Genomic DNA, 27,080 nt, shown 5'->3' with positions numbered 1-27,080 from the left:
GTGTAATGGTCTTATGAAATGTGAAAAGTTTGTGGTAAGTTTATGAAAGCTATAAAGTTAACTATTATAGATGTGTGATTGAATTATAAAAAAAATAAAAATTTTGGTATGCGTTTGTGAAGCTTGAAAACTTCACTATTCATTTTGAGTATGTCTTTTAGGTATATAGAGTAACTAGATGGAGGTCCGGAGTAGCTCACTCCGTTGGGTCAGATAATCGGGATGAAAAATTGTAAAAAAAAAGAAAAAAAACTAAAAAACGAAATAGGTGATGTCGTGATGACATCACCCGAGTACTATTCATTCTTGTTGACATCACCCGAATACTATTCATTCTTGTTGGCTGATATAGTTATTGTAAATGTAAATAAGTTAATAAGTTAATGCAGTTTTTTACTCCCCTAATTCTTCAAACTACTCCGTATTTCCCACACCGTAAATTAACCGTTAAATCACTTGGCGCCAACGTATTAACGTCATGTTAACGGCGGTATGCGATGGATGCGTTATATTCTAGACTTGTGTTTACTCCCTGAACACACATAAAGTTCGTTATTTTTTACGTTTGTTTCAGTTTCTTATCATTATTTTCAATGGCTGCTGCAGCTCCAAATCTTCAATCTTACAAAACTCACTTCCACTTCACACGCTATGCTACTCTCAACTTTCATACACCAAAATTCCCCTTTTTTAAAAACCCTAATTATTGCATCGAACCTTTTTCAACGGTACGACTCAAGCTTTCGGATACTAGAAATCGACACGGAATTTGCTCAATTTGTTACGCCGGTAAATCAACAGCTGATTCGGAAACTAACGTATTGTTTGAAGAGGATAATGAAACACATCAATTTGATATCAATCGCGCTGTCATTCTCGCCGGATTTGCGTTTGAAGCCTATACAACTCCTACAGTAAGCCATTGATCCTTAAAATAGAGTAATTTTGATTCGAATTGTAAATTGAGTGTGTGTTCGTTGATGATTTGTTAGGAAAATAATGGAAAGATTGAGGTGGATGGTGCTGGTTGTCAAACTGTGATCCTTTCAGAGTATATCTATAATATATTTGCTATCTGTTATATGTTTTGTTTTTAGGATGATGATGTTGAAAATTTGAAGTTTTAGACGTCATATGGCAGGTCATTTCTCCGTGAGATTTATGATGGCCAGTTGTTTGTTAAGCTTAAGAAGGGTTATGATTTTCCTGCAATGGATCCATGGGTAAATTTTAAGTTTTCCGCATTTACGGTCATTTAACACCATTTGGTCCGGTTTAGAGTGTAGAAAAAGCTAATTATAACCTTTTAGTTTTGACCCATGTGAGCTCCTAATTCTTCTTTCAGGGAACAAGTGATCCTTATGTTGTGTTGCAATTGGATAGTCAGATTGTTAAAAGCAACGTCAAATGGGGGTAAGCATATTAAGCTGCCTTAATTATCCTTGTAACCATTTTGTGTTTCTTGTCATGCCAAGAGAAGTGAACGCAGAATTTTTTAAATAAGCTGAAGTTTTTGTTTTTAAATTGACATTAATAATCCCTAGAAACTATCAATACAAATTAGCAGAAACATGATTAGAGTGCAAATGAAAATGGGTTCCGAAGGTTTTGTGCCTGCAAATTCTACATGTATCACTTAATTTGCTTATATATAACTTATTCAATTAATCAATTTTTTGCTTCACATGCTAAATGGATCTGTGAGTTCTGTCAGGACAAAGGAACCAACTTGGAATGAGGAACTCACACTGTACATAAAGCATCCGCCAAGCTTTGATCTTCAGGTCATTTATGCATCTTTAATGTATAATTGTATTGTCCAGTCTAAATCTCATTCCTAGATAGCTGTTTCAATCTTCTTCCTTCTTTTGATTGAGTCGATCAATACAACTGTTTATTCCTCAATATCTTGGTAGTATTCTGCAGTAAAATGTATCATTGTCTGTTTGTGCTTCAGATTGCAGCCTGGGATGCAAATCTTGTGACCCCCCATAAACGCATGGGTAATTCTGCTGTCAATTTGGAGTCCATCTGTGATGGTAAGGTTTCTTTATTATTTCTTGAATTATTGGATGCTTTTAGTCACCACATTATAAAACCACGTTTATAGGAATTTCACATGAGGTGCTAGTTGAATTGGAGGGTATGGGAGGTGGCGGAAAAGTACAACTAGAGGTACATTATAACAATTAAAACATAATGTTTCTCCCTTTCTTTAGTGATTAATTATGCTAATATGAATTAATCACATTCAGGTTAGATACAAGAGCTTTGAGACAATCGAGGAAGAAAAGAATCGTTGGAGAATACCCTTTGTAGCAGAATTTCTTAGGAACAATGATTTCGAGTCTACGTTAAAAAAAGTTGTTGGATCAGAACCCGTACAAGCACGCCAGTTTGTTGAGTACGCGTTTGGGCAATTGAAGTCCATAAATGATGCATACATCCAGAAAAGTGAATCTTCAAATGGTGATAAGTATGATAAAGATGATCCTATCGCATCTACAAATTCCGACTCGCAATCTGAAATAGTTCCAAAAGATTCTTTAGAATCTGAAAGCAATAAAAAAGATGAAAGTTCACAATCTGACAAAGATTTTTGGAAGAAATTTGGTGATACCATTAATCAGAATATTGTTAAGCAACTAGGTCTTCCTTCTCCTGAAAATATTTTTAATTTTGAAGGATTTGATTTACTAAGCACAATAGGACTTCAATCGAAAAACATTGCAGAAGCAGGTTATATAGAATCGGGGCTTGCAACTTCAAACGGTCAAGATACTGTTAAAAACGATGATAAGACAACTGAGATTACAAATATAAGCAGTGTTCAATCGTCATTATCTGATATTAAGAAAGTGACACAAGATTTATTGAAACAAACTGATTCTATTTTTGGAGCTTTGATGGTTTTAAATGCTACAGTTTCTGAATTGACCAAAGATGGCAATGTGTTAGTAAAGATTGATAACAAAGAGGATGATAACAAAGACCGAATTTCTGAAAGCTCGATTAGTAAACCCGTATTGGATGAGAAAAGAGCCGAGGAGATGAAAGCTCTGTTTTCAACGGCTGAGAGTGCAATGGAGGCTTGGGCGATGTTAGCCACTTCATTGGGTCATTCAAGTTTTATTAAATCCGAGTTTGAAAAGATATGTTTCTTGGATAACCCGGTTACTGATACACAGGTACGTGTAATTCCCATTTATTGGTGATACTACATTCTGTGAATAAATTACTAATAAAGAACTGTAGGCAGCAATCTGGCGTGATTCGGCTCGGAAAAGATTAGTTGTTGCCTTCAGAGGAACCGAACAAGTAGGTCAATTTCTGTCAATATTTGTGAAATCATGGTAAATAGTAAAATCCTGTTAACATTATTATTTGATGGCTGATATAGATTAGATGGAAAGACTTGAGAACTGATTTAATGATGGTTCCTGCCGGGTAATTGTACATCGCCATCTAAAGAACCGTCGTGAATGATTATTTTTACTTACTTTCATATTTCAACTTTTGTAGGCTAAACCCAGAGAGAATAGGTGGTGATTTTAAGGAAGAAATTCAGGTAGTTCTTGAGATATGCTATTCTTTTTTCTTATGCATTTACACCGTATATTACGTTATCAGTGATCACGGATGTAAAAAACCCCGATTAGTCCAAAATTACTCCTTTTTAAGAAGCAGATCCGATTTTTTAATTAATTAGTCAACGTTGGTTAATGGGTCGAAATCGGATTTGTTGATCAAACTTGGATTTAGTCGGTCAAAATCGGTCAATGTAAAAATTCGTCAACATTTTAATATGAGTATTAATATTAACTAGAATTTTAGAGTTTTTGAAGAAATGAACGACTATGATTATGTTTCTAGACAGTTATGTTAAAGTTTGTGTTTATGTTTATGGTTTTCTTCTATATTTACACGTTTAATTTGAAATTTATTATTTAAATGTATATAAAGTCCAATATGATAGATCCCTGATTAATCCCCAAGTTGCCAATTAATCCCTCTAAAGTTCCGCCCGATCACTCCCCGAACTTTGTCATTGATGCTACATTGTGTTTAGGTGCACTCAGGGTTTTTAAGTGCGTATGACTCAGTCAGGACAAGGATCATATCTCTTATTAAAACAGCTACTGGATATCAGTAAGTTCATGATGCTAAATGATCAACAATATTGTTATACAATGGTGCTTGATATTAATTACCAAACAAATCTATTTACATGGCAGAGATGTTGATGCTGACGTGGCATCCAAATGGCATGTGTATGTAACTGGTCATAGTTTAGGTGGTGCACTTGCTACCTTGCTTGCTCTTGAACTATCCTCCAGTCAGTTAGCTAAGTGAGTTTTCCATTTAAGCATCTCATCATTATGTTACTGGGACGTCTATTTTTAAATGTGATATTATGCGTTCCTGAATATTGTAGGCGTGGGGCGATTTCTGTAACTATGTATAATTTTGGATCCCCAAGAGTTGGAAGCAGAAAATTTGTTGAAGTTTATAACGAGGCAATTTTCTGTTAATTATGCCGTTATGTTATTCTAGGTTCTTAGTTTTTTCATTGAGATTGTTATTGTTTTTGACCGACTTGCAGAAAGTCAAAGACAGCTGGAGAGTTGTAAATCACAGAGATATTATTCCATCGGTCCCTCGTCTGATGGGTTATTGCCATGTAGCTCAGCCTATTTATCTGGCAGTCGGAGATGCAGAAAATGCATTGGTGCGTAATCAGATATCAAAATCTGCTTTTTTGTTCTTCCTTCTATCACAATTATGTAACTATGTATGTATTATGTGTTTGCATTTGATCTTTGTAAGTGTATACTTAAGTTATTTCACTTATTGTTGCAGGAAAACATTGAGCTCTTAGGGGATGGTTATGAAGGTGATGTTATTGGTGAATCCACACCTGATGCTCTTGTTAACGAATTTGTAAGTATATGCTACTCACCGTTAACCTTCGTTTTTATTATTCATGTAATCATGTTTATTGTACTACATTCAGTTCAAATTAATCAAAAGTGATGAAGCTTGCTGTATGTGAACTTATGATTTCTAACGACTGTCTGCATTTCAAATTTAACTATTTAGGAAGCCCGCGCATTGCGGCGTGGGGCAAAAAAAATTTAAAAGGAAAAAGTTGGAAAGGACAAAATATTCACTTGATTTCAAGTTTTTGTATAGATGAATAATAATAATACTAACTACGACTGTGTGCATATCGATTTTAGCGAGTTAGGAAGCCCGCACGTCGCGGCGAGGGTAAATTTTTTGAAAAAGGTGGAAAAGGACAAAATAGCTGACGCCAGAGAAAAAACTATTCACTTGATTTCAAGTTTAAGTATAGATGGATAATATGTAAGTGATGTATATTGTATCTCTTTATCGTGGATGTTTGCGCAGATGAAAGGTGAGAAGGAACTGATCGAGAAAATTTTAAACACAGAGATCAACATTTTCCGTTCAATTAGAGATGGGACTGCTCTTATGCAGCATATGGAAGATTTTTATTACGTTTCTCTGCTGGAGGTATCCGCTTTCCTTGAATAATAGTAGTTAATACTCATCTAGAGCTCTATTACTGCATGGTTCCAATGAAAGAGATACATCTGACTTAAGAAAACTATCCGTTACTTTTCAAATTTATATTATTTGTTGATTTCAAAATTTGATAAAACTACATGAAATTTCATATTCATTGGGTTCAAGGTGATTCAGAAAAGTTACAACCGTATCTTATTTTTTATTTTTATTTTTTTATTTCAGCATGTCAGGTCAAATTACCGAACAATCGGAAAAACAAAATCTGTTGATGGAGGTACCTCGTCAGTTATAGAAGCGTAATAATGGTAACAATATTTAAAATAACTCTCCAGATTGTTATGGTATTCCGTATTCGTTATATTATAGATGGAAAATTCATGTATATAATGTTGTTCATGTCGTTGGCCACTTAGCTGGCTCCATTCAACAAATGTATATGATTCAAATTATTAGTTTGTGGGTTTCATATACATCTAAATCATGATTCTCGAAATATAAGTACGTGTAGCACATATTTAGAAACGAGAGACAAGAAAAATCTTTGATTACGATTAGAAGGAACAAAATCTCAAATAGACCAAGATCCCATTTCGGGTCATTTCTTGTCCCACCAGAAGGTTCTGGCGATTTTTAAGCGCCTTCATCGCCACCGTCGCCACTGCCCGTGCGTTGCAGTGGAGGATAATATTTTTTTTTATAAAAAATAGGAAAATGACAAAATAGTTGTCGTGGCGCGAAGGTTAGCGCGTAGTTTACTTTTCATTTCACTTCTTGTTTTAGTGTAGATGTTAATGTTAATGTTAATTGATGGCATTGATAATTTTTTTTCATACTGTCTTGGCTTTTCGGTCTCTACGTTATGATCTGCCATAATGTCTTCGGTATTAAACAATGAGTTTGATTGTATATACAAGAAAAATATAGATATTTCAAGTACATTATGATTCAAAGAAAATTACAACTTATTTGTTTATATAATGCTCATTTGTGACGATCTTTTAGTGACGACTCAATATTTGGTCATTAATAATGCTATTTAGTTACCATTAAAAAGGTGGTCACTAAACGATATTAGTGACCAAACAAATGGTCACTATAGTGACTAATTTTGGTATTTTGATCTCTAAAAATATTTTGTGACGGATCTATAGTGACGAGAAGTGACCCATTTGAGATGAAATAGAACCTAAATTGAGCCATTTATAAATAAGTGATTGTTGCCACCTCAAGTCTTCAACTTGATGCAGTATTTTTTTTCTTTTCTGAACGGCGACATCAACATCGAATGGTCTCATTTGTCACCCACACACGCGTTGGGAAGAAACCCAATTCGCGGCGATGTTGGCAGTACCATAGAAGTTTGGGAAAACACTCCAGAGACCTTTCCAAAAGGCATTGATGCTGGTATTATCATCAAAGGTTGGAAACTCTCTGCTTGGAGCGAGGATTGAACCTGGGTTGGCAGTACCCCAAGTTGAATCTCACTCCAATACCACTCAAGCCAAGCTTCGGTGGTACTTGATGCAGTATTTGGTTTGGCTATAACATCGAAAACTTAGGTTGAATCTTTCTTCATTCAAGATTTGTATATGATATACCTTTGATTATTTGTGTTGATGAGACTTTTCAACTGCCTTGTCTCAATCCTCTTTCTGCTCCAATTCATGTAGAACTACTTTATCATTATTTTGCTCCATTGCCATCTCACTTCTTCAGCTTCTTTGTTCCTTTTCTTTCACAACCTTCTTGGGCCTCTTGACTTCCTTTGCAGACCTTTCCATTCTCCTTTCCGCTCTGACTCTTTAATTAAGTGCGTGGACCAAATCTCCGTGAGGCACATCTTCTCATCGAGCTTGTGTTAGAGAAGTTCTGTTTTCTCTTTTAATATTCTTATCTCACAACCTTGCCCATTGGAATGACCATGAGCCTTAATTTGCCACATCGAAAAGTAGTCACCACTGATAGAGTTCATACTAACTAATCTATGCTTGTCCACGAGCAGATAACTATTTTTCTACTTAGCCACTTTTTGTGCTGCTAGTCTTGTCCTGATTACTCGGCTCAGCTCAACTAAAGTATACTCGGATTGTAATAAACTCATGCTAGTTGCACATAAAGAGTTAGTGTTTTCATAGTTTTATCATCGTTAATCAACACTTCCAACTTTTGACGCAGTGACATCTTCGTAAATACCTCAAAAAATCTCTTTGCACGTTAACTTTTTTCTAAACAATAATAACATTTTAAGTGGAAAAAAAAAAAAAAAATCATTGAAGAAGATTAATGTTATCATTGTAAATATTAACAAAAAAAATGTAATTATTATATATGTTATCGAATTTATTTTAAGTTAATTTAATATATAGTGATGTCTATTTTTATTAATAAAAAATTAAAGTAGTCTTTTCTAAAGATATAAAAATGATAAGTATATAAATAATGTTATAGTTTGAAAAATGCAAAATAGTCTAATGTTCGGATATTGAAAATTGGTACAATAGAGTTGTGGGCGTATAAAATAAGGAGGTTGAAGTTGTAGACATAAAAACGATACAAAATATATCACTATTTTAGTTTAATTCCTGTTTTTACAGAAAATATGGTACCAGAGTCAAATTAAGGTAGAGTACTGGACGTATAAAAGGAAGAGTTTGAAGTTAATGGAATTTAATTCTACGTTGCTATGATATTGCTCGATGGATGTAGGATTCTATACTCGGGAAAAAGAAATGAGAATGAAAACCTTCATCATAATGAAAAATGTAATGGTGCGATCACTGAGAATTCAATTATTTCGCGTCAAATGCATGATCATGCATCCATTTCTCTTATTAATAAGTGTGCTCATGTTTGTATATATTATTGAACCAAAAGTAAAAAAGTTGTAACTTGAGGGACTATTTATGTAGTTTCCTTTTTTCTAACAGAAGGGGGAGTGGGGCATAATCGAAAAAAGAAATAAAGGTAAAAAACGAAGTCGTTAGAGAGCGGTTTGTTGATTGTCGATGCTGTTTGTTTCTCTCCTTGTTACCGTACAAAATAAGAAAACCCCACCGGAGATACATTTTACCCATCGGAAGCTGCAATTAACGTCCTAAATCGAAGAAGAAACATTGCGGGGGGTTCCTTTTTAATTACTTTTTATGATTGTTAATGATTATAATAGAAATTAGCATTGGCCTCTACAAGTACATGCAATTTTCCTCAAATGATATTACCCTATCATCATCATCATCACCCCATTTCTACGTTGTTGTTACCGATACAAATCAAATTATCTATTCGATTTAAATAGGGGCAATGCAGACGTGGAGCTATCTTGATCCTTGTGCATTTTCGAAATATTTGATTTTGTGATGATTTTGGCTACCTTATTGTTTGAAACTAGAGAAATTAGGGTTTTTATGCTCTGGAATTTGATTCTACCCCCCAGAGATGGTAAGCATTTCTTTTTCTGGAACTTATTATTAGCTCATGATAATAACATTTTCGTAATCCGATAATTATAGGTCTACATTGGTGCCGCTATGCCTTAATATTTGTATTTTTTTTTTTGAGTAATGTTATCTTTTAACTTAGGTTTACCGATAATGATTGTTAAATGCAATATTCATATGTGTGATCATTGTCAAATACTTATGTATAAATTGTATTTGTTCATTCTCAAGCTACATTTACAATGGATCATTCTGAGCTAATTCATTACATGAGTTTCTGTTGTTTGTATACTGGAGTATTTGAATGAGACACAGAGTAACATATAAAACATTATTTGGTTTTTTGTACACTTCTATTTGTTTGTTCTGTATCATATGCAGTGGCCAAAAAAGAATTTTTTTTCACCGGGGGCGAATTTTTTTTTAAAAACGTAGCAATTTTTTTTGGACAAAATATGGAGGTTTTCAGGCAAATATGGAGGCTTCGGGGAAAAATATGGAGGCTTCGGGACAAAATCTGGAGGCTTTGGGGGCAAAATATAAAGATTTTTGGGCGAAAAAAAAAAAAATATCCACCAGGGTCAAAATGAAAAAACCCGAATTTTTGCACTAAAAAATGAAAATCCACTGGGGCAGGTGCCCCCGACCCCCCTGTTTCCGCCACTGATCATATGATGTGATCTGTGAAATTGTATTGTTATACAACGTCACTCGGATGCTAAGCTAGTTTATGTGGTTAACTGGTTATTATAAACTTATACTCCATCCAAAGTACAGATCAATTTACGGATCAATTTTTTTGATGTTGTCAAATACAGTCTGGTCCATCCAAAGTAGTAGTTGGATCTCAAGTCTGGGTGGAAGATCCTGAGGTTGTTTGGATCGATGGTGATGTTTTGGAAATCAATGATCAACAAATTAAAGTTAATTTATCATCAGGAAAAGAAGTAAGTTATTCATTTCATCACGTCTGTTTATAAACATAATATTGATTGATTTATGTCTTCCATTTTATGGTAATCTATAATCTATAATAATTAAATACATTATTACCCTCAAAAAGTGACCTGAAATTTATAATCATTTCCATAGTACTCTGACAAAATTGTATCATACAGATAGTAACTAATGTATCGAATGTGCATCCTAAAGATCCCGAGTTCCCTGAGACCGGAGTTGATGATATGACAAAGCTGACTTATCTGCATGAACCAGGGGTTTTAGAAAATTTAAAATGCCGATACTCTCAAAATGAAATTTACGTGAGTCTTGATATGTAAACCAATATGCTACATATATTATATATTATTACTTCTTTTATAACTAACCTACCTGCTGGTTTTTCAGACTTACACAGGAAATATTTTGATAGCTGTGAACCCTTTCAAAGCGTTACCTCATTATTATGCTAATGAAGTAATGGAAAAATATAGAGGGGCTACTCTCGGGGAACTCAGCCCACATCCGTATGCTATTGCTCATGCTGCATACAGGCACCATCTTTTTCTATTGATTTTATTTTTTATTTTTTATTTGTTTTTTGTATAATAAACAAGGATTGTTTGATACAGGCAGATGGTTGAAGAGGAAATAAGTCAATCAATTCTTGTTAGTGGAGAAAGTGGGGCCGGTAAAACAGAAAGTACAAAGAATCTAATGCAATATCTTGCATTCATGGGTGGTCGCGCTTCATCTGAGGGACATAGGAGTGTTGAGCAGCAAGTTCTCGAAGTACGCAGTACTAATTTATTGATACGCAAACAAAAAATATTGTCTAACTGAGTCGTTCTTATTTCACAAATTCTTTCCTTTGGCAGTCTAATCCGGTTCTAGAAGCATTTGGTAATGCAAAAACTGTCAGAAACAATAATTCGAGGTACACCATTGTTGACACATTAAGCACCAATGCATCTTATTTTTAGTTGATTAACTTCTTATAACTGATCTGGTATTATGATAGTCGTTTTGGTAAGTTCGTCGAGATCCAGTTTAATGAACGGGGGAGAATCTCTGGAGCTGCTATAAGAACTTATTTGCTCGAAAGGTCTCGTGTTTGTCAAGTTTCTGATCCCGAGAGAAATTATCATTGTTTTTACATGCTATGCGCTGCACCACCTGAGGTAATCTCCTTTCTGAATTCATAATTAAAATAGTCCACGGACAAAAAGTGCACAGTTAGAAAAATATCATTATCACTGTACTTTTTGTTCAGTTTATAGTTTTATCCTTTACTTTTCACCTACCTATTTTACATGCATTAAGTGTGGGTAGAAAAAACTTTACCTCACTATCTTTATCTAGTTATGAAAGTGAACTATTAATTTAGGACAACCCAAATAGGAATACATGACTATTAAATTGGGACGGTGGTGGTACTTTTCGTATCATCGAGCTTAAAACAAGGAATCATTCATTACTTTTCAGGAGTCTAAAAAGTACAAAGTCGATAACCCGAGGAAGTTTCATTACCTTAATCAATCGAACTTTTATGAACTAAAAGGTGTCGATGAGTCCAAAGAGTACCTTGCCACAAGAAAAGCAATGGATGTTGTAGGAATTAGCTCCGATGAGCAGGTACTCACATACTTATTTTGATTTTTCAAACTGCACTTCTTATTTTATTTTTTTATTATATTTTATTTAATTTAAACAAATTCCTCGTATAGGACGCTATATTCCGTGTAGTGGCTGCAATTCTTCATTTAGGTAACATTGAATTCAGTAAAGGAAGTGAACCAGATTCCTCACAACCTAAAGACGACCAATCTAGATTTCATCTTACAACTGCAGCTGAACTATTCATGTAACCACTTTTTTTTTTTTTTTTTTAACAAAAGTTTGTTTTTGCTGTAACAACTATGTAATTAATATCGAATATATGTGTAGGTGTGATAAGACAGCTCTTGAAGATTCGTTTTGCACACGTGTGATTGTAACTCGTGGTGAAAGCATCAAAAAGTGCCTTGATCCAACTGCTGCGGCTATCAGCAGAGATGCATTTGCCAAAATAGTTTATTCAAAGTTATTTGACTGGTAAGGATATTCGATTTTTAAATATATGAATGTTATATAACCTTGAATTTGTTATGTTTCTGATTTACTGTTTGATCCAGGCTTGTGAACAAGATTAATGATTCCATTGGTCAAGACGCTGGCTCAAAATACTTCATTGGGGTTCTGGATATTTATGGATTCGAGAGTTTCAAGACAAACAGGTGCTTAACTGGTACGCTTTTGGTTTCATCATTTAGACTAGGTTATTTCTTGTCGATCACTGTATCAAAATCCTTAAATTCCGATTTGTATTCTCGTTTTACGTTATTTTCAATCGACCTTATGCAGTTTTGAGCAATTTTGCATCAATCTAACTAATGAGAAACTGCAGCAACATTTTAATCAGGTTTGGGAAACTATGTTGAGTATATTTTAGTAAAGATGCTTATTTACGAAGCGAGCAATACCCGCCTATATGCCTAATCCTGTTGATGTATGTGATAATATTTTTTTTATCAGCACGTTTTCAAAATGGAGCAAGAAGAATATACGAAGGAGGAAATAGACTGGAGTTACATTCAGTTTGAGGACAATCAAGACATTCTAGATCTCATTGAAAAGGTCTCTGCCTACGCATATTGTTTTTTTTTTTTTTATTCTTTTTAAAAAAAAAAGGGTTTTACTGTTTTTAAATGGTTTACCATATGTTTTATGATCTAACCGAGGTTTTGGTTGATTCAGAAACCTGGGGGAATTCTTGCTCTTCTGGACGAGGCTTGGTACCTATTTGTTTATATCAGATACTGTAAGATTTATGCATTTGGAATTTAAAAATAAAATAATTACCACTTTTGTGCAGTATGTTTCCAAGATCCACACATGAAACGTTCGCTGAAAAGCTTTACCAGACATTCAAAGATCATAAACGTTTTGCTAAACCAAAGCTGGCGAAAACGGATTTCACTATCTGTCACTATGCCGGTGATGTATGCATTCGATCATTCATAGTTTCATCTGAAGTTTATTAATTTACTTATCTACAACCTCCAAGCTTCATTCTAATGAAGTTATGATGATTTTAGGTGACATATCAAAGTGAGTTTTTCTTGGATAAGAACAAGGATTATGTTGTCGCAGAGCATCAAGCACTCTTAAATGCTTCAAAATGCTCATTCGTAGCAAGCTTATTTCCACCCGTTGCAGAGGAGACTAAATCATCCAAGTTCTCATCAATAGGTTTAAAGTTCAAGGTTTAATTTGTTCTTCTAATATCGTTGTTCTAGTTCGCCCAAATTACCACCAGTTGTTTTGTTCCAATAACTCATTTTCTCATGTGTTAATTTCACAGCAACAACTACAATCTTTGCTTGAAACACTCAGTCATACAGAACCGCATTACGTTCGTTGTGTCAAACCCAATAATCTTTTGAAGCCTGATATCTTTGAGAACCAGAATATACTGCAGCAACTTCGGTGTGGGGTCAGTTGAGAAATAGTCTTTTCATATATAATATATAATAAATAATAACTAGTTGTGGAGCCCTCGCTTCGCGCCGGGGGCTCCGTTTTGAATGCGAGTTAAAAAAAAAAAAGTCTTGATCTATTTTGTAAAAAAGAATTTTTTTTCGACATCTAACATTGAAGGGTTGTTCCTTTTGTGAAAGTTGATTTTTTTAGCGTTAAAGTTAGTTGATCTATTTTGTAAAAAAGAATGTTTTTCGACATGTTTTGGTAGCATTGAAGGGTTGTTCCTTTTAAGAAAGTTGCTTCTTTTATCGTTGGAGACAAAAAAAAAAAAAAATTGTAGCACAGTAGTGGCCTATGTGGGTCTCACTGTTTGAGCGCAGTGTACAAGTCGGTAAAGCGTGGTGGGTGTTATTATTCAGTATTTTTGGTGTTAGTGATGGGATAAATAATAATTTAGAATATATGTATAAAGTGAGGGGTGAAGAAATTTGGTACCAGATTATAAGACAGAATAGTAAAATTTAAGAACAAGAACTTATTGGAAATCCTTCTCCAATTATAGAAAAACTCTTATTACAATCTCCTTATTACATCCCTATTTATAGTTGATTAACCTTATCCATTAAGTTAATCAAGTCTAGTCTAGAATAATCTAGGATAACCAAGTCTAGAATAAAGTAGAAAAGTCAAGGAAGAAGCAAAATTGAAAACAATGACGGCTAGCCCACTTGTTATCCGTTCACATGTTCCACCTCCTCAAATCCATTTGAGATATAATTTCACAAAATAAACCTCTAACTATTACTTTATGTCAAGATTGGTCCAACAATCACCCCCCAATCTTGACCTTGAGTCATCATTTATTTCTTTGAGTCTTCAATCCTTTGAACCCCAAGAATCTCTCTCATTTCAGCAAACTTTAACTTCGGCAATGCTTTTGTAAGAATATCAGCCCGTTGCTGATCCCCACTGATGTATTCAACTTTAATCTTCTCCATTTCAACACACTCTCGTATGAAATGATACCGTGTGTCGATATGCTTATTTCTTCCATGAAATACCGGATTTTTCATCAATGATATTGCTGACTTATTATCAACTTTGATTACAACTTGTTCTTCTTTTCTTCCAGTTATTTCAGCTAAGAGTCCCTTTAACCATATTGCTTGACAAGCTGCTGCAGTAGCAGCCATAAATTCTACTTCGCAGGATGTTAAGGCCACTGTTTGTTGTTTTTGTGAATTCCAAGCAATAGGTCCATCATCAAAGTAGAACACTAATCTAGTAGTACCCTTTCCATCATCTGGGTCCACCGAGAAGCTGCTGTCACTAAATCCAAGTAGGTTATTGTTGTCATTCCTTCGATAGTGAATACCCAGGTCTACTGTACCTTTCAAGTACCTGAGAATTTGCTTAACAGCTTGAAGATGAGTAATTTTAGGAGTTTGCATATACCTACTTGCATATCCCACCGAGTATGCAAGATCTGGCCGTGTATGAGTTAAGTACCGAAGACATCCAATTGTTTTTCGGTATTCAGTTGCATCAACACATTTGCTGCCATCATCTTTCATCAACTTCAGACCTGGTCCCATTGGATATTTGGTGGAATTGCACTCCCACATTCCTGCTTCCTCTATGATTCTTTTAGCATATCTTGATTGATGAATTTTTATTCCATCTATGCCTTGTATTACTTCGAGTCCGAGATAATAAGAAAGTAAGCCCAGATCACTCATCTCGAATTTATCTTCCATTTGCCTTTTGAATTGTTTAATTTTCTCCGGGTTATTACCTGTTACAATCAAATCATCAACGTAAATTCCTATCAAAAGTGATCCTTCTTGCCTTCTTTTTGTGTATACAGCTTGTTCAAGCTTACACCTTTGAAATCCATATTCCTTTAGAACTCCATCTAATTTTGTATTCCAAGCACGTGGGGCTTGCTTCAGGCCATAGAGAGCCTTTGACAGTCTGTACACCTTTTGTTCCTTCCCCTTTATCACAAAACCTTCCGGTTGAGATACGAAGACTTCTTCCTTGAGGTCACCGTGTAGAAATGCTGTTTTAACATCTAGGTGATGAACATCCCACCCTCTTTGGGCTGCCAAAGCTAGAATAAGTCTAACAGTCTCAAGTCTAGCTACGGGTGCGAATACCTCGTCAAATTCTACACCATGTGTCTGGATGTAGCCTTTGGCAACTAGCCGTGCTTTATGTCGTGTGACATTTCCTTTTGCATCCCTTTTAATTTTGTATACCCATTTTAGTCCAATAGGTCGGTGTCCTTGGGGTAGATCCATTAACTCCCAAGTATTATTCCTTTCAATGGAAGCTATTTCACCTTCCATAGCTTGCTTCCATTCTTTATGTCTTGTAGCTTCCTTGAAATTTGGTGGTTCTCCTTCGGTAAGAAGAAGATCATATATATCACTTTGATTTTTCCAACCTCGAGGTGGTGTATCATCATATGTCTCCTCTTCTTCCATATAGATGGATCTGACTCATTGACTGTATCTGTCGGGAGACGAGACAGTATAGGTCCTCGTTGTTTTACTGTTGTTTCAGGACTGCTTACATCAGAATGGGTTATGCTTTCCTCATTGGTCGATCTTCCTTGACTTGAGGAGTTGCTGCCTGGTTCAGTAGGCCCATTTTCGGAATTTTGATCAGCCGAGACAACTTCACCGGGGTTTATATGTATCACGAATTCTCCTTTGTGATTAGGTTCTTGATTGTATTCTACTCCAGAATGCCAATCCCATTTGCGTGCTTCATCAAATTCCACATCTCGACTGATTACTATTTTCATCTTCTCGCGATCATACATACGATGTGCCTTAGTTCCTGGTTCAGTTCCTAAATAAACCATAGGAATACTTCTGTCATCAAGTTTTTTTACTTGATCTGAAGGTACTTTCACATATCCAACACATCCAAACACCCGTAAACGATCAAGATTTGGTCTTCTTCCTTTTAAAGCCTCATACGGTGTTTGATTTTTCAGAATCTTCGTGGGCAACCTGTTTAGAATATAAACCGAGTGACGTACTGCTTCAGCCCAGAAACTTTGTGGCATATCCATTGCTTTAAGAATACTCCTTGTTGTGCTCATCACTGTTCGATTTCGCCTTTCAACGATACCATTCTGCTGTGGCGTGTAAGGTGCAGTCAACTGTCTTGTGATTCCAGCATAATCACAATACTGATTAAACTCGTTGGATGTAAATTCTCCTCCCCGATCAGTTCTAAGGACCTTTATTTTCCTTCCATATTGATTTTCAGCAATCGCCTTGAATTTCTTGAATTGCTCAAACGCCTCTCCTTTGGTTTTTAACATGAAAGACCACATAAACCTGCTGTGATCATCAACAATCAGCAGAACGTACCTGTTTCCAGCTTGGGTGGCAGGGGAAATAGGTCCGCACAGATCTGCATAAACCTGTTCCAGTGGATTTTGGGCTCTAAAAGTCGTCTGGACAGGAAAACTTTGTCGTGAATGTTTCCCTGCTAAACATGCTTCACACATCTGTGTAGGGTGATCAATAACCGGCACTCCATCCACTAGATTGTTGGTCCCTAGCCGCTTTATTGTATCAAAGTTCACATGACCGAGACGGGCATGCCACAACCATGCTGGATCATCAATCTTGGCATGTAAACAGATTGGTGTCCCAACCTCGAGATTAATTTTATACAGCCGATTAGGAGACCTTTGAACCTTCATCAGCAACGATCCATCTACCTCAAACATATACAAGAAACCATGTTTGATCAAGATTACACAACCCCCTTCTTCAGCTTGCCCAAGACTAAATATGTTAGTCTTTAAGTATGGGATATAAAGTATGTCGGTCAACAAACGTTGTTCACCATTCTTACATGTTAAAAGAATAGATCCTCTTCCTTCTATATCCACACACGAGTTATCCCCAAATCTCACTGTACCACCAATATCCGTATCAAGTTTTGAAAACAGTCCTTTGTTTCCTGTCATGTGGTTTGTTGCTCCAGTATCTAAGTACCACATGTTTTCTCCACCATCATGTGACTCATACTTTGCTGGAAAAACCTTCTTTTCACTTAGATGAATTACTTCCTTCTCGCTTCTTTGATTGGCTACGGATATCAATAGTGCAGGTCTGTCATCATTAGCCACTGGTAGTTCAGTTGATCTAGCTTGAGTCAAATTTGCTTGTTCTCTTTTCTTTCGTGTTGGACAATCCGATGAGAAGTGTCCAAATGCATCACATCGAAAACACTGCAGCTTGGATCGATCTTTAGTTAAGTTTTCAGTTGTTTGTCTACCAGCAAAAAAGTTTTGTCCGCGGCCTGAACCCCTTCCTCGACCACCAAACTGTCCACGACCTCGGCCCCTACCCCGGGTGTCTTGGCCATTCCCTCGACCTCGACCAAAGTTGTTTTCCCTTTTCTTTCATGAGTCCCATCCTTCATAGGACAACAGAAGTTGGTCATGGCTGTTATTTGTAGTCTTTAGACTGGTTCGTTCTTCGTAAGCTTTTAGCCTACCCACAACTTCCTGGAATTTCACCGTTTTGAGATCAACCAGTTGTTCGATAGTGGCTGCCATATTTAAGAATTTTTCTGGTATGGCAGTTAATATTTTTCTCACCAACGTGGTTTCCTCAATGACGGTTCCAAGTGCAGCTGATTTTGAGGCAATTTCAGAAAGTTTTGCTGCAAAGTCATCAATTTTTTCGCCATCTTTCATCCGTGCTGCTTCAAATTCAGCTTTAAGAGTTTGAAGCCTAGCCTCCATCACTCGTTTAACTCCAAGGTGACGGGTCTTGATTGCATCCCAGATTTCCTTTGCATGGGTGCAACCTGCAACTTGAAGAATCAAGTCTTCAGGTAAAGACTGATACAGATAAGCGATTGCAGCATTATCCTTTTTCTGATCAACATCAGTTCCAGGTTCAATTGATTCCCAGATTCCATGTGCCTTAAAAATTGCTTTGATCCTAAGTGACCAGATGGGATAATTGGTCGCAGTTAGGATAGGGCACTGGAACGTAAGATGGCTGGTATCCTTGATTGCATCCGAGGTATTGATAATATCCCCCATGAATCTAGTCTTCGATCGACGCTCGTATTTTTCTGTCTTAGAATCTGGTGATTGATCTAGTCCTTTTGATCAACAACACGATCCCTTTTGTAACTCAGCTCTGATACCAATTGAAGAAATTTGGTACCAGATTATAAGACAGAATAGTAAAATTTAAGAACAAGAACTTATTGGAAATCCTTCTCCAATTATAGAAAAACTCTTATTACAATCTCCTTATTACATCCCTATTTATAATTGATTAACCTTATCCATTAAGTTAATCAAGTCTAGTCTAGAATAATCTAGGATAACCAAGTCTAGAATAAAGTAGAAAAGTCAAGGAAGAAGCAAAATTGAAAACAATGACGGCTAGCCCACTTGTTATCCGTTCACATGTTCCACCTCCTCAAATCCATTTGAGATATAATTTCACAAAATAAACCTCTAACTATTACTTTATGTCAAGATTGGTCCAACAAGGGGTTCGATTTGTATTTTAATGGAAATTAGGGGGTTAGGTATAAAGTGGGTGGTTCGATTTGTATTTTAATGAAAGTTAGGGGTTATGTTTGTGAAAAGTGAAAAATTAAATAGTACTATTCATAACAAATACGACGAGACAAGTCTGTTAGTTATATTGGTAATATATATTTGGATATTGAGTTAATATTATTCGTATCATTGCAGGGAGTTATGGAGGCAATCAGAATCAGTTGTGCTGGGTTCCCTACTCGTAAACCTTTTCATGAATTTATAGAGCGATTTAAAATCCTTGCACCTGATCTTGTACAGAAAAAGTAATTGAATTACACTTTGTTTCATGCTTTACCTTAACTTTTCTAATTAATACTCGATTAATCCTCTATTTCACTTGTTCAACAGTAGCAATGATGAGATCAAATGTTCAAAAATGCTATTAGACAAGGCGAATATCAAAGGTTATCAGGTAAGATTTTCCATAATTGATTAAATTTAGCATCTAATATTTACATCTCTTATATTTCAATATAATTGCAGATAGGTAAAACAAAGATATTTCTGAGAGCTGGTCAGATGGCCGATTTAGACGCTTACAGAACGGAGGTTTTAGGAAGATCTGCAACCAAAATCCAGGCAAAATATCTATCGCATACTGCTAACAAGAAGTTTAAGTTGCTACAAAAATCATCGATACCAATACAAACTATTGTTAGAGGTGTAGTATGTTATCTTCTCTCATCAATCTATATGTAACTAGTTATGCTAGATGATTAAAAGATGTTATTGTTTACGATTGCAGGGCAAGTGGGACGTAGTCGGTATGAGCATCGAAGGATAGAAGGGGCGTGTGTGACTATGCAGAAAATTGCACGAACGAATTTGGCGATGAAAAGGTATAGTGCGTTATACTGTTCCGTTGTTAGACTCCAAGCTCGTATACGTGGTATGGCTGCGTCCAATCTTATTCTCAACCAAAAACAAGCAGAAGCTGAAATGAGTTTGCAGGTATAACTTCATATTTATTAAGTGTGAATACTTATTATTTCTGTAAATCATATTCTTTATATTAAAGAAGCTTAAACCTGATAATTTTTGTTTTGTGCTTATTACTAGACGTTCATGGTTAAGTATATCTTATCATTCATTTAAGTGTGTAATGTTTGAGTGGTTAATATAATTTGAACACCTAGTTAATTCTTTTGCGTATGTCGATTATTAAGGGTTGCACATGCTTTTGTACAATGCAGGCTGCAAATTCATCAAATGGTTTGGAGGAACAAATCAAAGAACTGACCAGCCAACTACAACAGGAGAAACAAGCTAGGGTATGAGTTTTGACAACATTTTATTTTGAACTACAAAAAAAGGTTGTTAAAAAAATAGTGTAGTTATGTAGTCGATCATTCTTTCATTTGATTCAATTTCCCCCTCATCTGTGTGTATCTCAAGCGTTGAGTTAATAATTTGTAGTTTGGTACAAGGTTATCTTTTTTTGTATTACTATATATCTAGATATTTACTTTAACTAAGTTTTAGAGTAAATGGCAAAATGAGTTATGCTCGGAAACTCATTTACTACCATCTTGTGTTTCTTGACTGCTGGGGGCCAGTTGGGGTTGCTTTTTTTTTTTTTTTCTTTTAATTTTTTGCTAAAAGAGAGAAGATAATTCATAGATCAAAACTATCTCTTTTATATGTTCTATTGTTTCTGATATTTATCTGTGTTTTAAAAATAATGTAGGCTGATATGGAGGATGAAATTACAAGGTTACGATTGTATTTTAACGAAATTACATCCTATCCTGTAAAAGAAGAGGGGGCTGCAGACATAGAAATTGGTAAACTTCCTCAACCTGAAGACATTCCTACTACTGGCAATGAGACTCTTGATAAGCTCACAGCTGAAAATGTGAAACTTAAGGTAAAAAGTGTAACTTTCTGAAACTCATATATAACTATGTACTCATCATTTGTTGCATTTATGTTGTTTTTCAGTATGCTGTTACTTCACTACAACGAAAACTTGATGAGACAAACAAACTGTGTGAAGAGAGGTCAAAGCAGGCTAGTGATGCAGAGTCAATGGTAATTGAATTGAAGACCTCCATGCAAAGGTTGCACCAATGTTAGATTGACTCTTTAATCTTTCATGTCTTATCGCAGAAACTTATTATTATTATTATTATTATTATTATTATTATTATTATTATTATTATTATTATTATTATTATTATTATTATTATTATTATTATTATTATTATTATTATTATTATTATTATTATTATTATTATTATTATTATTATTATTATTATTATTATTATTATTATTATTATTATTATTATTATTATTATTTTTATTTACTATCCAAGGCTAAAATGTAATAATCGTTGTTTCTTGGTTATGTGTTTCTTTCAGTCTTCAAGAAAAACTATCTGACATTGAGACCGAGGAGCAGATTTTGCGCCAGCAAGTAATGATGGCACATTCACCAACTCATAAGGTTAAGATGAAACACTGTGTGTTATTATTATTTTAAAATAATAATAATAATGATAATGATAATGATAATTTTTGAAACTTTTTCAATTTATGACATTGGATTTCAGGATCAACAGAATGGCCAACAAAGTCCACGGAGTGTAAAGAGATTTGATAGCAGCTTGAGACGTTCTGGAATCGACAAGAATGTGCGAACTTGTTTGTTTCTTGCTCCTTTTATTGGACACATGTGTGTGTGTATTAATATTAATTAATATATTAATAATAGGTTGTTTTGATATTTATGAAATACAGGATAATGTTGAGGCTCTATTGGTGGCAGTTAGACAAGAGCTAGGTTTTAGTAAAGGAAAGCCTGTTGCTACATATATTATATATAAAAGCCTTTTACACTGGAAAGCTTTTGAAGCTGAAAAAACTAGTGTATTTGACCGTCTTATTCAGATGATTAGTTCCGCTATAGAGGTCAGATGTTTAACATGTTTCTGCATGCTTTAAAAGAATTTTTTAACAGCTGTTATATTTTATAAAGATTATTATTTGTTTGCAATAAATTAACATCCTTTCTTGTGTATAATACCAGAAAGAGCATGACAATAAACATATGGCCTATTGGCTCACTACTACATCGACGTTGCTATTTTTGCTTCAGAAGAGTTTAAGCCCGAGTGGAAATAAAGCTTCACAATCACCGTCATTATTTGGAAGGATGACTCAAGTAAATACTTTCTTTCTCCATTCGATTTATAAAAAAAATGATTTTTTTATATAGGGATTCAATATGTATAATAACCCTTAGGCCTTAGGGCTGTGGATGATAACTAAATGACCAAATTTAACCATAATATGGTTGTTAGCCTTTGCCCTTAAGGGTATACACAACAACAATACCCAATCTGACGAATGTGAGGTTTGCCTTTAAGGGTACGTATAATCGTTTTCTTTTAAGATATGGGTCTTCAAGTAAAATGTGGTTGAAAACAAGATCATTCTAAAATACAATCCCTATGTTTGTAGGGATTTCATAAATCGTCATTCAGTGAGTTAGTGCGCCATGTGGAGGCCAAGTACCCAGCTTTGCTTTTTAAGCAACAATTAACAGCTTATGTTGAAAAAATCTATGCAATTATTCGTGACAATCTGAAGAAGGATTTATCATCACTTCTCTCTTATTGCATTCAGGTATGATGTCTTTAATCTATAATCAATGTTAGTGTCATCACAAAAATAGGCTACATTTTTTTTTTTCTGAATGTTGCTTTTATTGTTTGTTCTGCATGATATAATTGGTAAATGTGCAGACCTGGGCCTGTTTTTTTTTCCCCTTATTAAGTCATGTTGTCTGAATTTATATAAGATGTCTATAAGGATTAAGTGATAGATAAATAATTATTGTTTGTTTTATGTCTTGAATAACCGTCTAAATAATTGAAATTACCAAATTAACCTCTATATGGGGTAGTTGTAAAAGAGTTATGACCAAAATGTTACTTCACACTTATTTGAATTTTAATAAATTAAAAACAAACACCCCTCTATTACTCTCCAAATTAAGTTCCATTGTTTTAAGCTCATTAAGTCCAAATCAAACATGACCTGAGTCTTAATTTACATGAGATATTGCACTCACTAGCTTTCTTATGAAGTCTAGTCCTAATAACAGGAAAAAACAAGGCACTAATTTATATTCTCACAACGGTTCAGGCAGCTAGAACGTCTAAAGATAGCCCCCCGCCTCCTGCTCACTGGGGAATTGTCATTGAATGCCTAAATGGAACGCTCAGTGTCTTAAAGGAAAACCACGTATGTATTATTTATTGTCATATATATTACTCTGTAAAATGTCTCATGTGCATTGCATGCTACTCCTGGTTCGATCAATTAGGCATAACTGTTTCAGGTGCCACCAATTCTTTGTCAAAAGATCATCACTGAAGGTTTCTCTTACATAAATGTGCATGTATTCAACAGGTAGTTAGCTTCTATCTCTCTGTTCTTTTTTTCCTATCCGATGTAAAGTATATTATTATTATATCAAATTCCTTTATGTGAGATGCAGCCTTCTTCAACATCAAGAGTGTTGCACGATCAGAAATGGTGAGTATGTGAAAGCAGCAATACATGCTTTAGAACAGTGGTGTGTTCGGGCCACACCAGAGGTATTCATTATTAATTAATATTAAATATTATTAATAGCTTAAGCTTATACGTACGTACACTTGTATGTATATTTAGTGTAAATCAGGTCTAACCTTTCAAACACAAATCAGTATACAGGTTCATCACCAAGTGAACTACTACACACAAAGCAAGCGGTTGGATTTCTGGTATGGCTTTGATGCTTGAAATTCAGCGTAAATGCAACCTAAATAATTTTAACTAATTTCCAACTTATAATAATTTATTTCGTCCAGATTATACAGCAGAAGTCTAAAATTGGCTATGATGAACTCACAACTAAGCTATGCCCTGTAAGTCTCTGCTTGTGTTTGTTGATCAATTATACAGATTCATGCCTAAAAATTAGACACATTTTTAACATAAAAAAAATTATGATACTTTCTGTTTTAGGTTCTAGGTGTTCATCAGCACTACAGACTTTGCACACTCTACAGCGATGATAACAACAACGGAACCGTAAGCCCAGAAGTAAGAAAAATAAATATCATTGGTTATTTATTTGAATTCTGCATTTCGGTAACTATTATTTTCACCAGTAATGTTTCCTCACCTTCTCAGTTTTGAACAGGTTATTGCCAACTTGAAAGTTTTTGCAGATAATGAAAAAAGCTCTTATCTTTTGGATGATCACTGTAGGTATGTCCATAATAACATATAATACTAACTTCTTATAAGTTTTTGTGATAAATAGCACTAAAAGTGATTATCGACTTATCATAACGATTGTTCTTCAATGTATTTGCAGTGTTCCTTTCTCATCAGATGAAATTAGCCACTGTTTTAATGAGAAGGATTTTGCAGATGTAAAACCTAGTGGTGAACTACTTGAAAATCCAGCTTTCCAGTTTCTAAAAGAGTAGGTTGTGATTGTTTTTGGCGTAACAATACTTCACTGTACATCCAGTACTGCCAAAATCTATTTGTGGATCTAGATAGGTTACTCATTGTTTTAGTATACTCTGCCCATAGTGTAAAGCATAATGTAAGTTAGGTTAGATGTGTATAATTCATAGGTGAAGATAGAAAGGGTAGAGATGCATTGTAACCATCATCAATATGTTCCATTATCCTGCAGTGTATCCATTTTGTACAAATGGAACCTTTTGTTAACTCCAACTTGGTAGTTTTAGTATTTGGTCTCATCCCATATACTAATGTAATCTTATCATACCAATAGAGTACGTTATTGCTACATCATATATACAACCATTTACAGAAAATTGGACAAAGAATGGATCTTGAGAAGAAAAAACCCAAGCACTACAAAGAGTTTTTATGATGCTTTTATATTGTAAGCATACTGATGTAATCACATATAAGTTATATAACTACCAAGAAAATAAATGATAAATGATGTGTGCTGCTAGCTTCACGGATTTTGCATAGTTGTATGTTGGATTGTGGGCAGTGTTTAATATGTTAATGTTAAAAGATCGTACCCTTGTAATAAGGGAAGTTGACCAAAACGACCAATAAAAAAATGATCGCGATATGAGATTTATCGGTCATGACCAAATCACGAGGTATCTTGCGACCAACTTTTGACCTTTTAAACTTCAATTTTTTCGATCATGAGCATATCGCAAGGTCATGTGCATATACCAGTCAGCACAAGCTGCAGGGTCTGCTTGTAATGACTAGGTCACAGTTTTTCCTTTTTACTGTTTTGACACTATTTGTTTTTTGGCTTTTTCAGAGAGGTTCCTTTACTTTTTTGACTCCGAAGAACAAACTTATTGATGTTGCTCTAGTGAGCTCTATTTTGATTAATGATCAAAAAATCATTTTTAGACGGACATGCTTTGATACGTGGTTAGATCTTAGATGTCCAGGTAATGACCCAAGACTCGTGCATCGTATGTTTCAGTTGTCATGTGGTAGACCAGAGGGGGTTGATCAACACCTAGTGGAACATGGTGATCTATGGTTCAAGAGCGGCAGTAAGTATCATATTCGATTTTGCCGACGGAGTTTAGTTTTGTTTTCCAGATTCAGATTCGGCCAACACACAAACTTAGCATAATTTCCGGATAGATTGAAGGGCAAGACCCCACATATTAGAAGTCGTTGTTTCCGTCACTGACAACAAAGGATTAAGTGCTGACTGTTTACAGACAACTTCTTCTGTTATCAACGACGATGATAGAGTGCGACTAAAACTAATATTGGTCGTCGTGAGGGCATATATGGGTAAGCAAGGGATTCACATTGTCAGCCCGGACTTACTACGGTTGATGGAGTATTTTTATCTATCAAACAAAGTACATCATCGATATTTTATCTGAGTTTGATATGGTCAATATTCAAACCATTGCAACACAATGGATTGTCGTACTAAGATTCATTCTGACTTAAATGGAAATTTCGTTAATAAAACACTTTATCGCACTATGATTAGTTCTTTAATGTATCTAAATGTAAGTCATCTAGATATTTTGTTCGCTACCTGTTTGTGTGCCAGGTATCAAGTAAGCTCTATGTCTTCATACGGTTAAAAGAATTATTTGATATCTTAAGGGCGCGAGTACCATAAGAATCTGATATCCTCGGGGTACAAAATTTAATTTGGTTTATTATTCTGATGCAGATCATGCTAGTTGCAAACATGGTCTAGAAAGCACATCAGGACACATCCAATTTTTGGGAGACAAACTGGTGAGCTGGCCCTCAAAGAAACAACAATGTGTTTCTACCTCTACCGCTGAAGCTGGATATGTAGCTGTTGTTGCATGTTGCTAACAAGTCATATGGATAAAAATGTATCTTAAAGATTATGGGTATACATTCACCAAAATTCAAGTCTATTGTGATTCTAAAAGTGCAATCGCAATATCATGCAACCCTTTTCAACATACTCGCACAAAAATGCATTGACATGCGATATCATTTAATCAAAGATCATGTGGAGAAAGGAAATATCGAACCATATTTCGTTCCCACTGATGCTCAACTTGCTGATTTGTTAACCAAAGTTTTCAATGAAGCCCGATTCGATTTTCTAAATAGTAAACTCTGTATGGTAAATCTTCAAACCTACTCCATATCAATATGATCTTTAAACTTGATCTTTTCAACATGTCTTCATAACTTATATATATATATATATATATATATATATATATATATATATATATATATATATATATATATATATATATATATATATATTTACCTTTATATCATATAAAACCAAAATATGTTGTTATCCTTCTGAACCAGAAAATCCAATAATATTGTTATTTTCATAATGGCTCTTGTACACATAAAAATACAAAACTGTTAATGCTTTCTCGCGGGATTAATGGTTACATCATTGAGGTTTTTGATATCCAAAGAATCAATATAATTTTAAGGATGAGGCATCGACATGTTGTAAGTAACTAGAGGGGGGTGAATAGTTA

At 34.8% G+C, this 27,080-nt stretch overlaps 2 protein-coding genes across 3 annotated transcripts; both read left to right on the top strand.

The window, feature by feature from the left end:
- The first annotated feature begins 555 nt into the window (after nt 1–555).
- LOC139886547 (uncharacterized) lies at nt 556–6,015 on the top strand. Of its 2 annotated transcripts, none has more exons than XM_071870386.1 (18): nt 556–914; nt 993–1,051; nt 1,142–1,223; nt 1,346–1,413; nt 1,715–1,784; nt 1,958–2,039; nt 2,111–2,175; nt 2,256–3,188; nt 3,256–3,318; nt 3,401–3,447; nt 3,523–3,568; nt 4,070–4,149; nt 4,236–4,349; nt 4,436–4,517; nt 4,604–4,729; nt 4,861–4,941; nt 5,413–5,538; nt 5,776–6,015. In XM_071870386.1, the coding sequence occupies exons 1-18, from the start codon at nt 594–596 to the stop codon at nt 5,851–5,853; spliced, it is 2,523 nt and encodes an 840-aa protein (XP_071726487.1). In that variant the 5' UTR covers nt 556–593; the 3' UTR covers nt 5,854–6,015. The 2 variants fall into 2 exon arrangements, with proteins under 2 accessions (XP_071726487.1, XP_071726488.1); XM_071870387.1 differs by having other exon boundaries at nt 840–914; nt 1,128–1,223.
- A 3,450-nt stretch (nt 6,016–9,465) lies between these two features.
- On the top strand, nt 9,466–24,862 carry LOC139897370 (myosin-6-like). The gene is made up of 37 exons (XM_071880069.1): nt 9,466–9,522; nt 9,809–9,937; nt 10,109–10,252; nt 10,338–10,483; nt 10,562–10,721; nt 10,808–10,866; nt 10,951–11,110; nt 11,415–11,564; nt 11,657–11,793; nt 11,877–12,023; nt 12,104–12,205; nt 12,333–12,390; nt 12,504–12,605; nt 12,726–12,763; nt 12,844–12,970; nt 13,067–13,234; nt 13,333–13,464; nt 19,207–19,316; nt 19,402–19,465; nt 19,537–19,714; nt 19,799–20,004; nt 20,247–20,324; nt 20,741–20,920; nt 20,995–21,113; nt 21,415–21,499; nt 21,606–21,686; nt 21,793–21,963; nt 22,082–22,216; nt 22,516–22,680; nt 23,203–23,301; nt 23,399–23,469; nt 23,558–23,657; nt 23,769–23,825; nt 23,913–23,969; nt 24,070–24,147; nt 24,248–24,315; nt 24,425–24,862. The coding sequence occupies exons 1-37, from the start codon at nt 9,466–9,468 to the stop codon at nt 24,537–24,539; spliced, it is 4,233 nt and encodes a 1,410-aa protein (XP_071736170.1). The 3' UTR covers nt 24,540–24,862.
- The last annotated feature ends 2,218 nt before the right edge of the window (nt 24,863–27,080 follow it).

This window comes from Rutidosis leptorrhynchoides, chromosome 1 (assembly GCF_046630445.1).
Source record: "Rutidosis leptorrhynchoides isolate AG116_Rl617_1_P2 chromosome 1, CSIRO_AGI_Rlap_v1, whole genome shotgun sequence".
NCBI classification, from domain to species: Eukaryota; Viridiplantae; Streptophyta; class Magnoliopsida; order Asterales; family Asteraceae; genus Rutidosis; species Rutidosis leptorrhynchoides.
The sequence above is the reverse complement of the archived record's forward strand: the minus strand, read 5'-3'. Positions and strand labels throughout refer to the sequence as shown.

Coding starts and splice junctions, on each gene's coding strand:
- LOC139897370 (XM_071880069.1), top strand. CDS start 9,466: ATGGAGGCTTCGGGGAAAAATATGGAGGCTTCGGGACAAAATCTGGAG. Junction 10,484..10,561: donor ATTGCTCATGCTGCATACAG/GCACCATCTTTT, acceptor TGTTTGATACAG/GCAGATGGTTGAAGAGGAAA. Junction 13,465..19,206: donor TGCAGCAACTTCGGTGTGGG/GTCAGTTGAGAA, acceptor GTATCATTGCAG/GGAGTTATGGAGGCAATCAG.
- LOC139886547 (XM_071870386.1), top strand. CDS start 594: ATGGCTGCTGCAGCTCCAAATCTTCAATCTTACAAAACTCACTTCCAC. Junction 915..992: donor AAGCCTATACAACTCCTACA/GTAAGCCATTGA, acceptor ATGATTTGTTAG/GAAAATAATGGAAAGATTGA. Junction 5,539..5,775: donor ATTACGTTTCTCTGCTGGAG/GTATCCGCTTTC, acceptor TTTTTATTTCAG/CATGTCAGGTCAAATTACCG.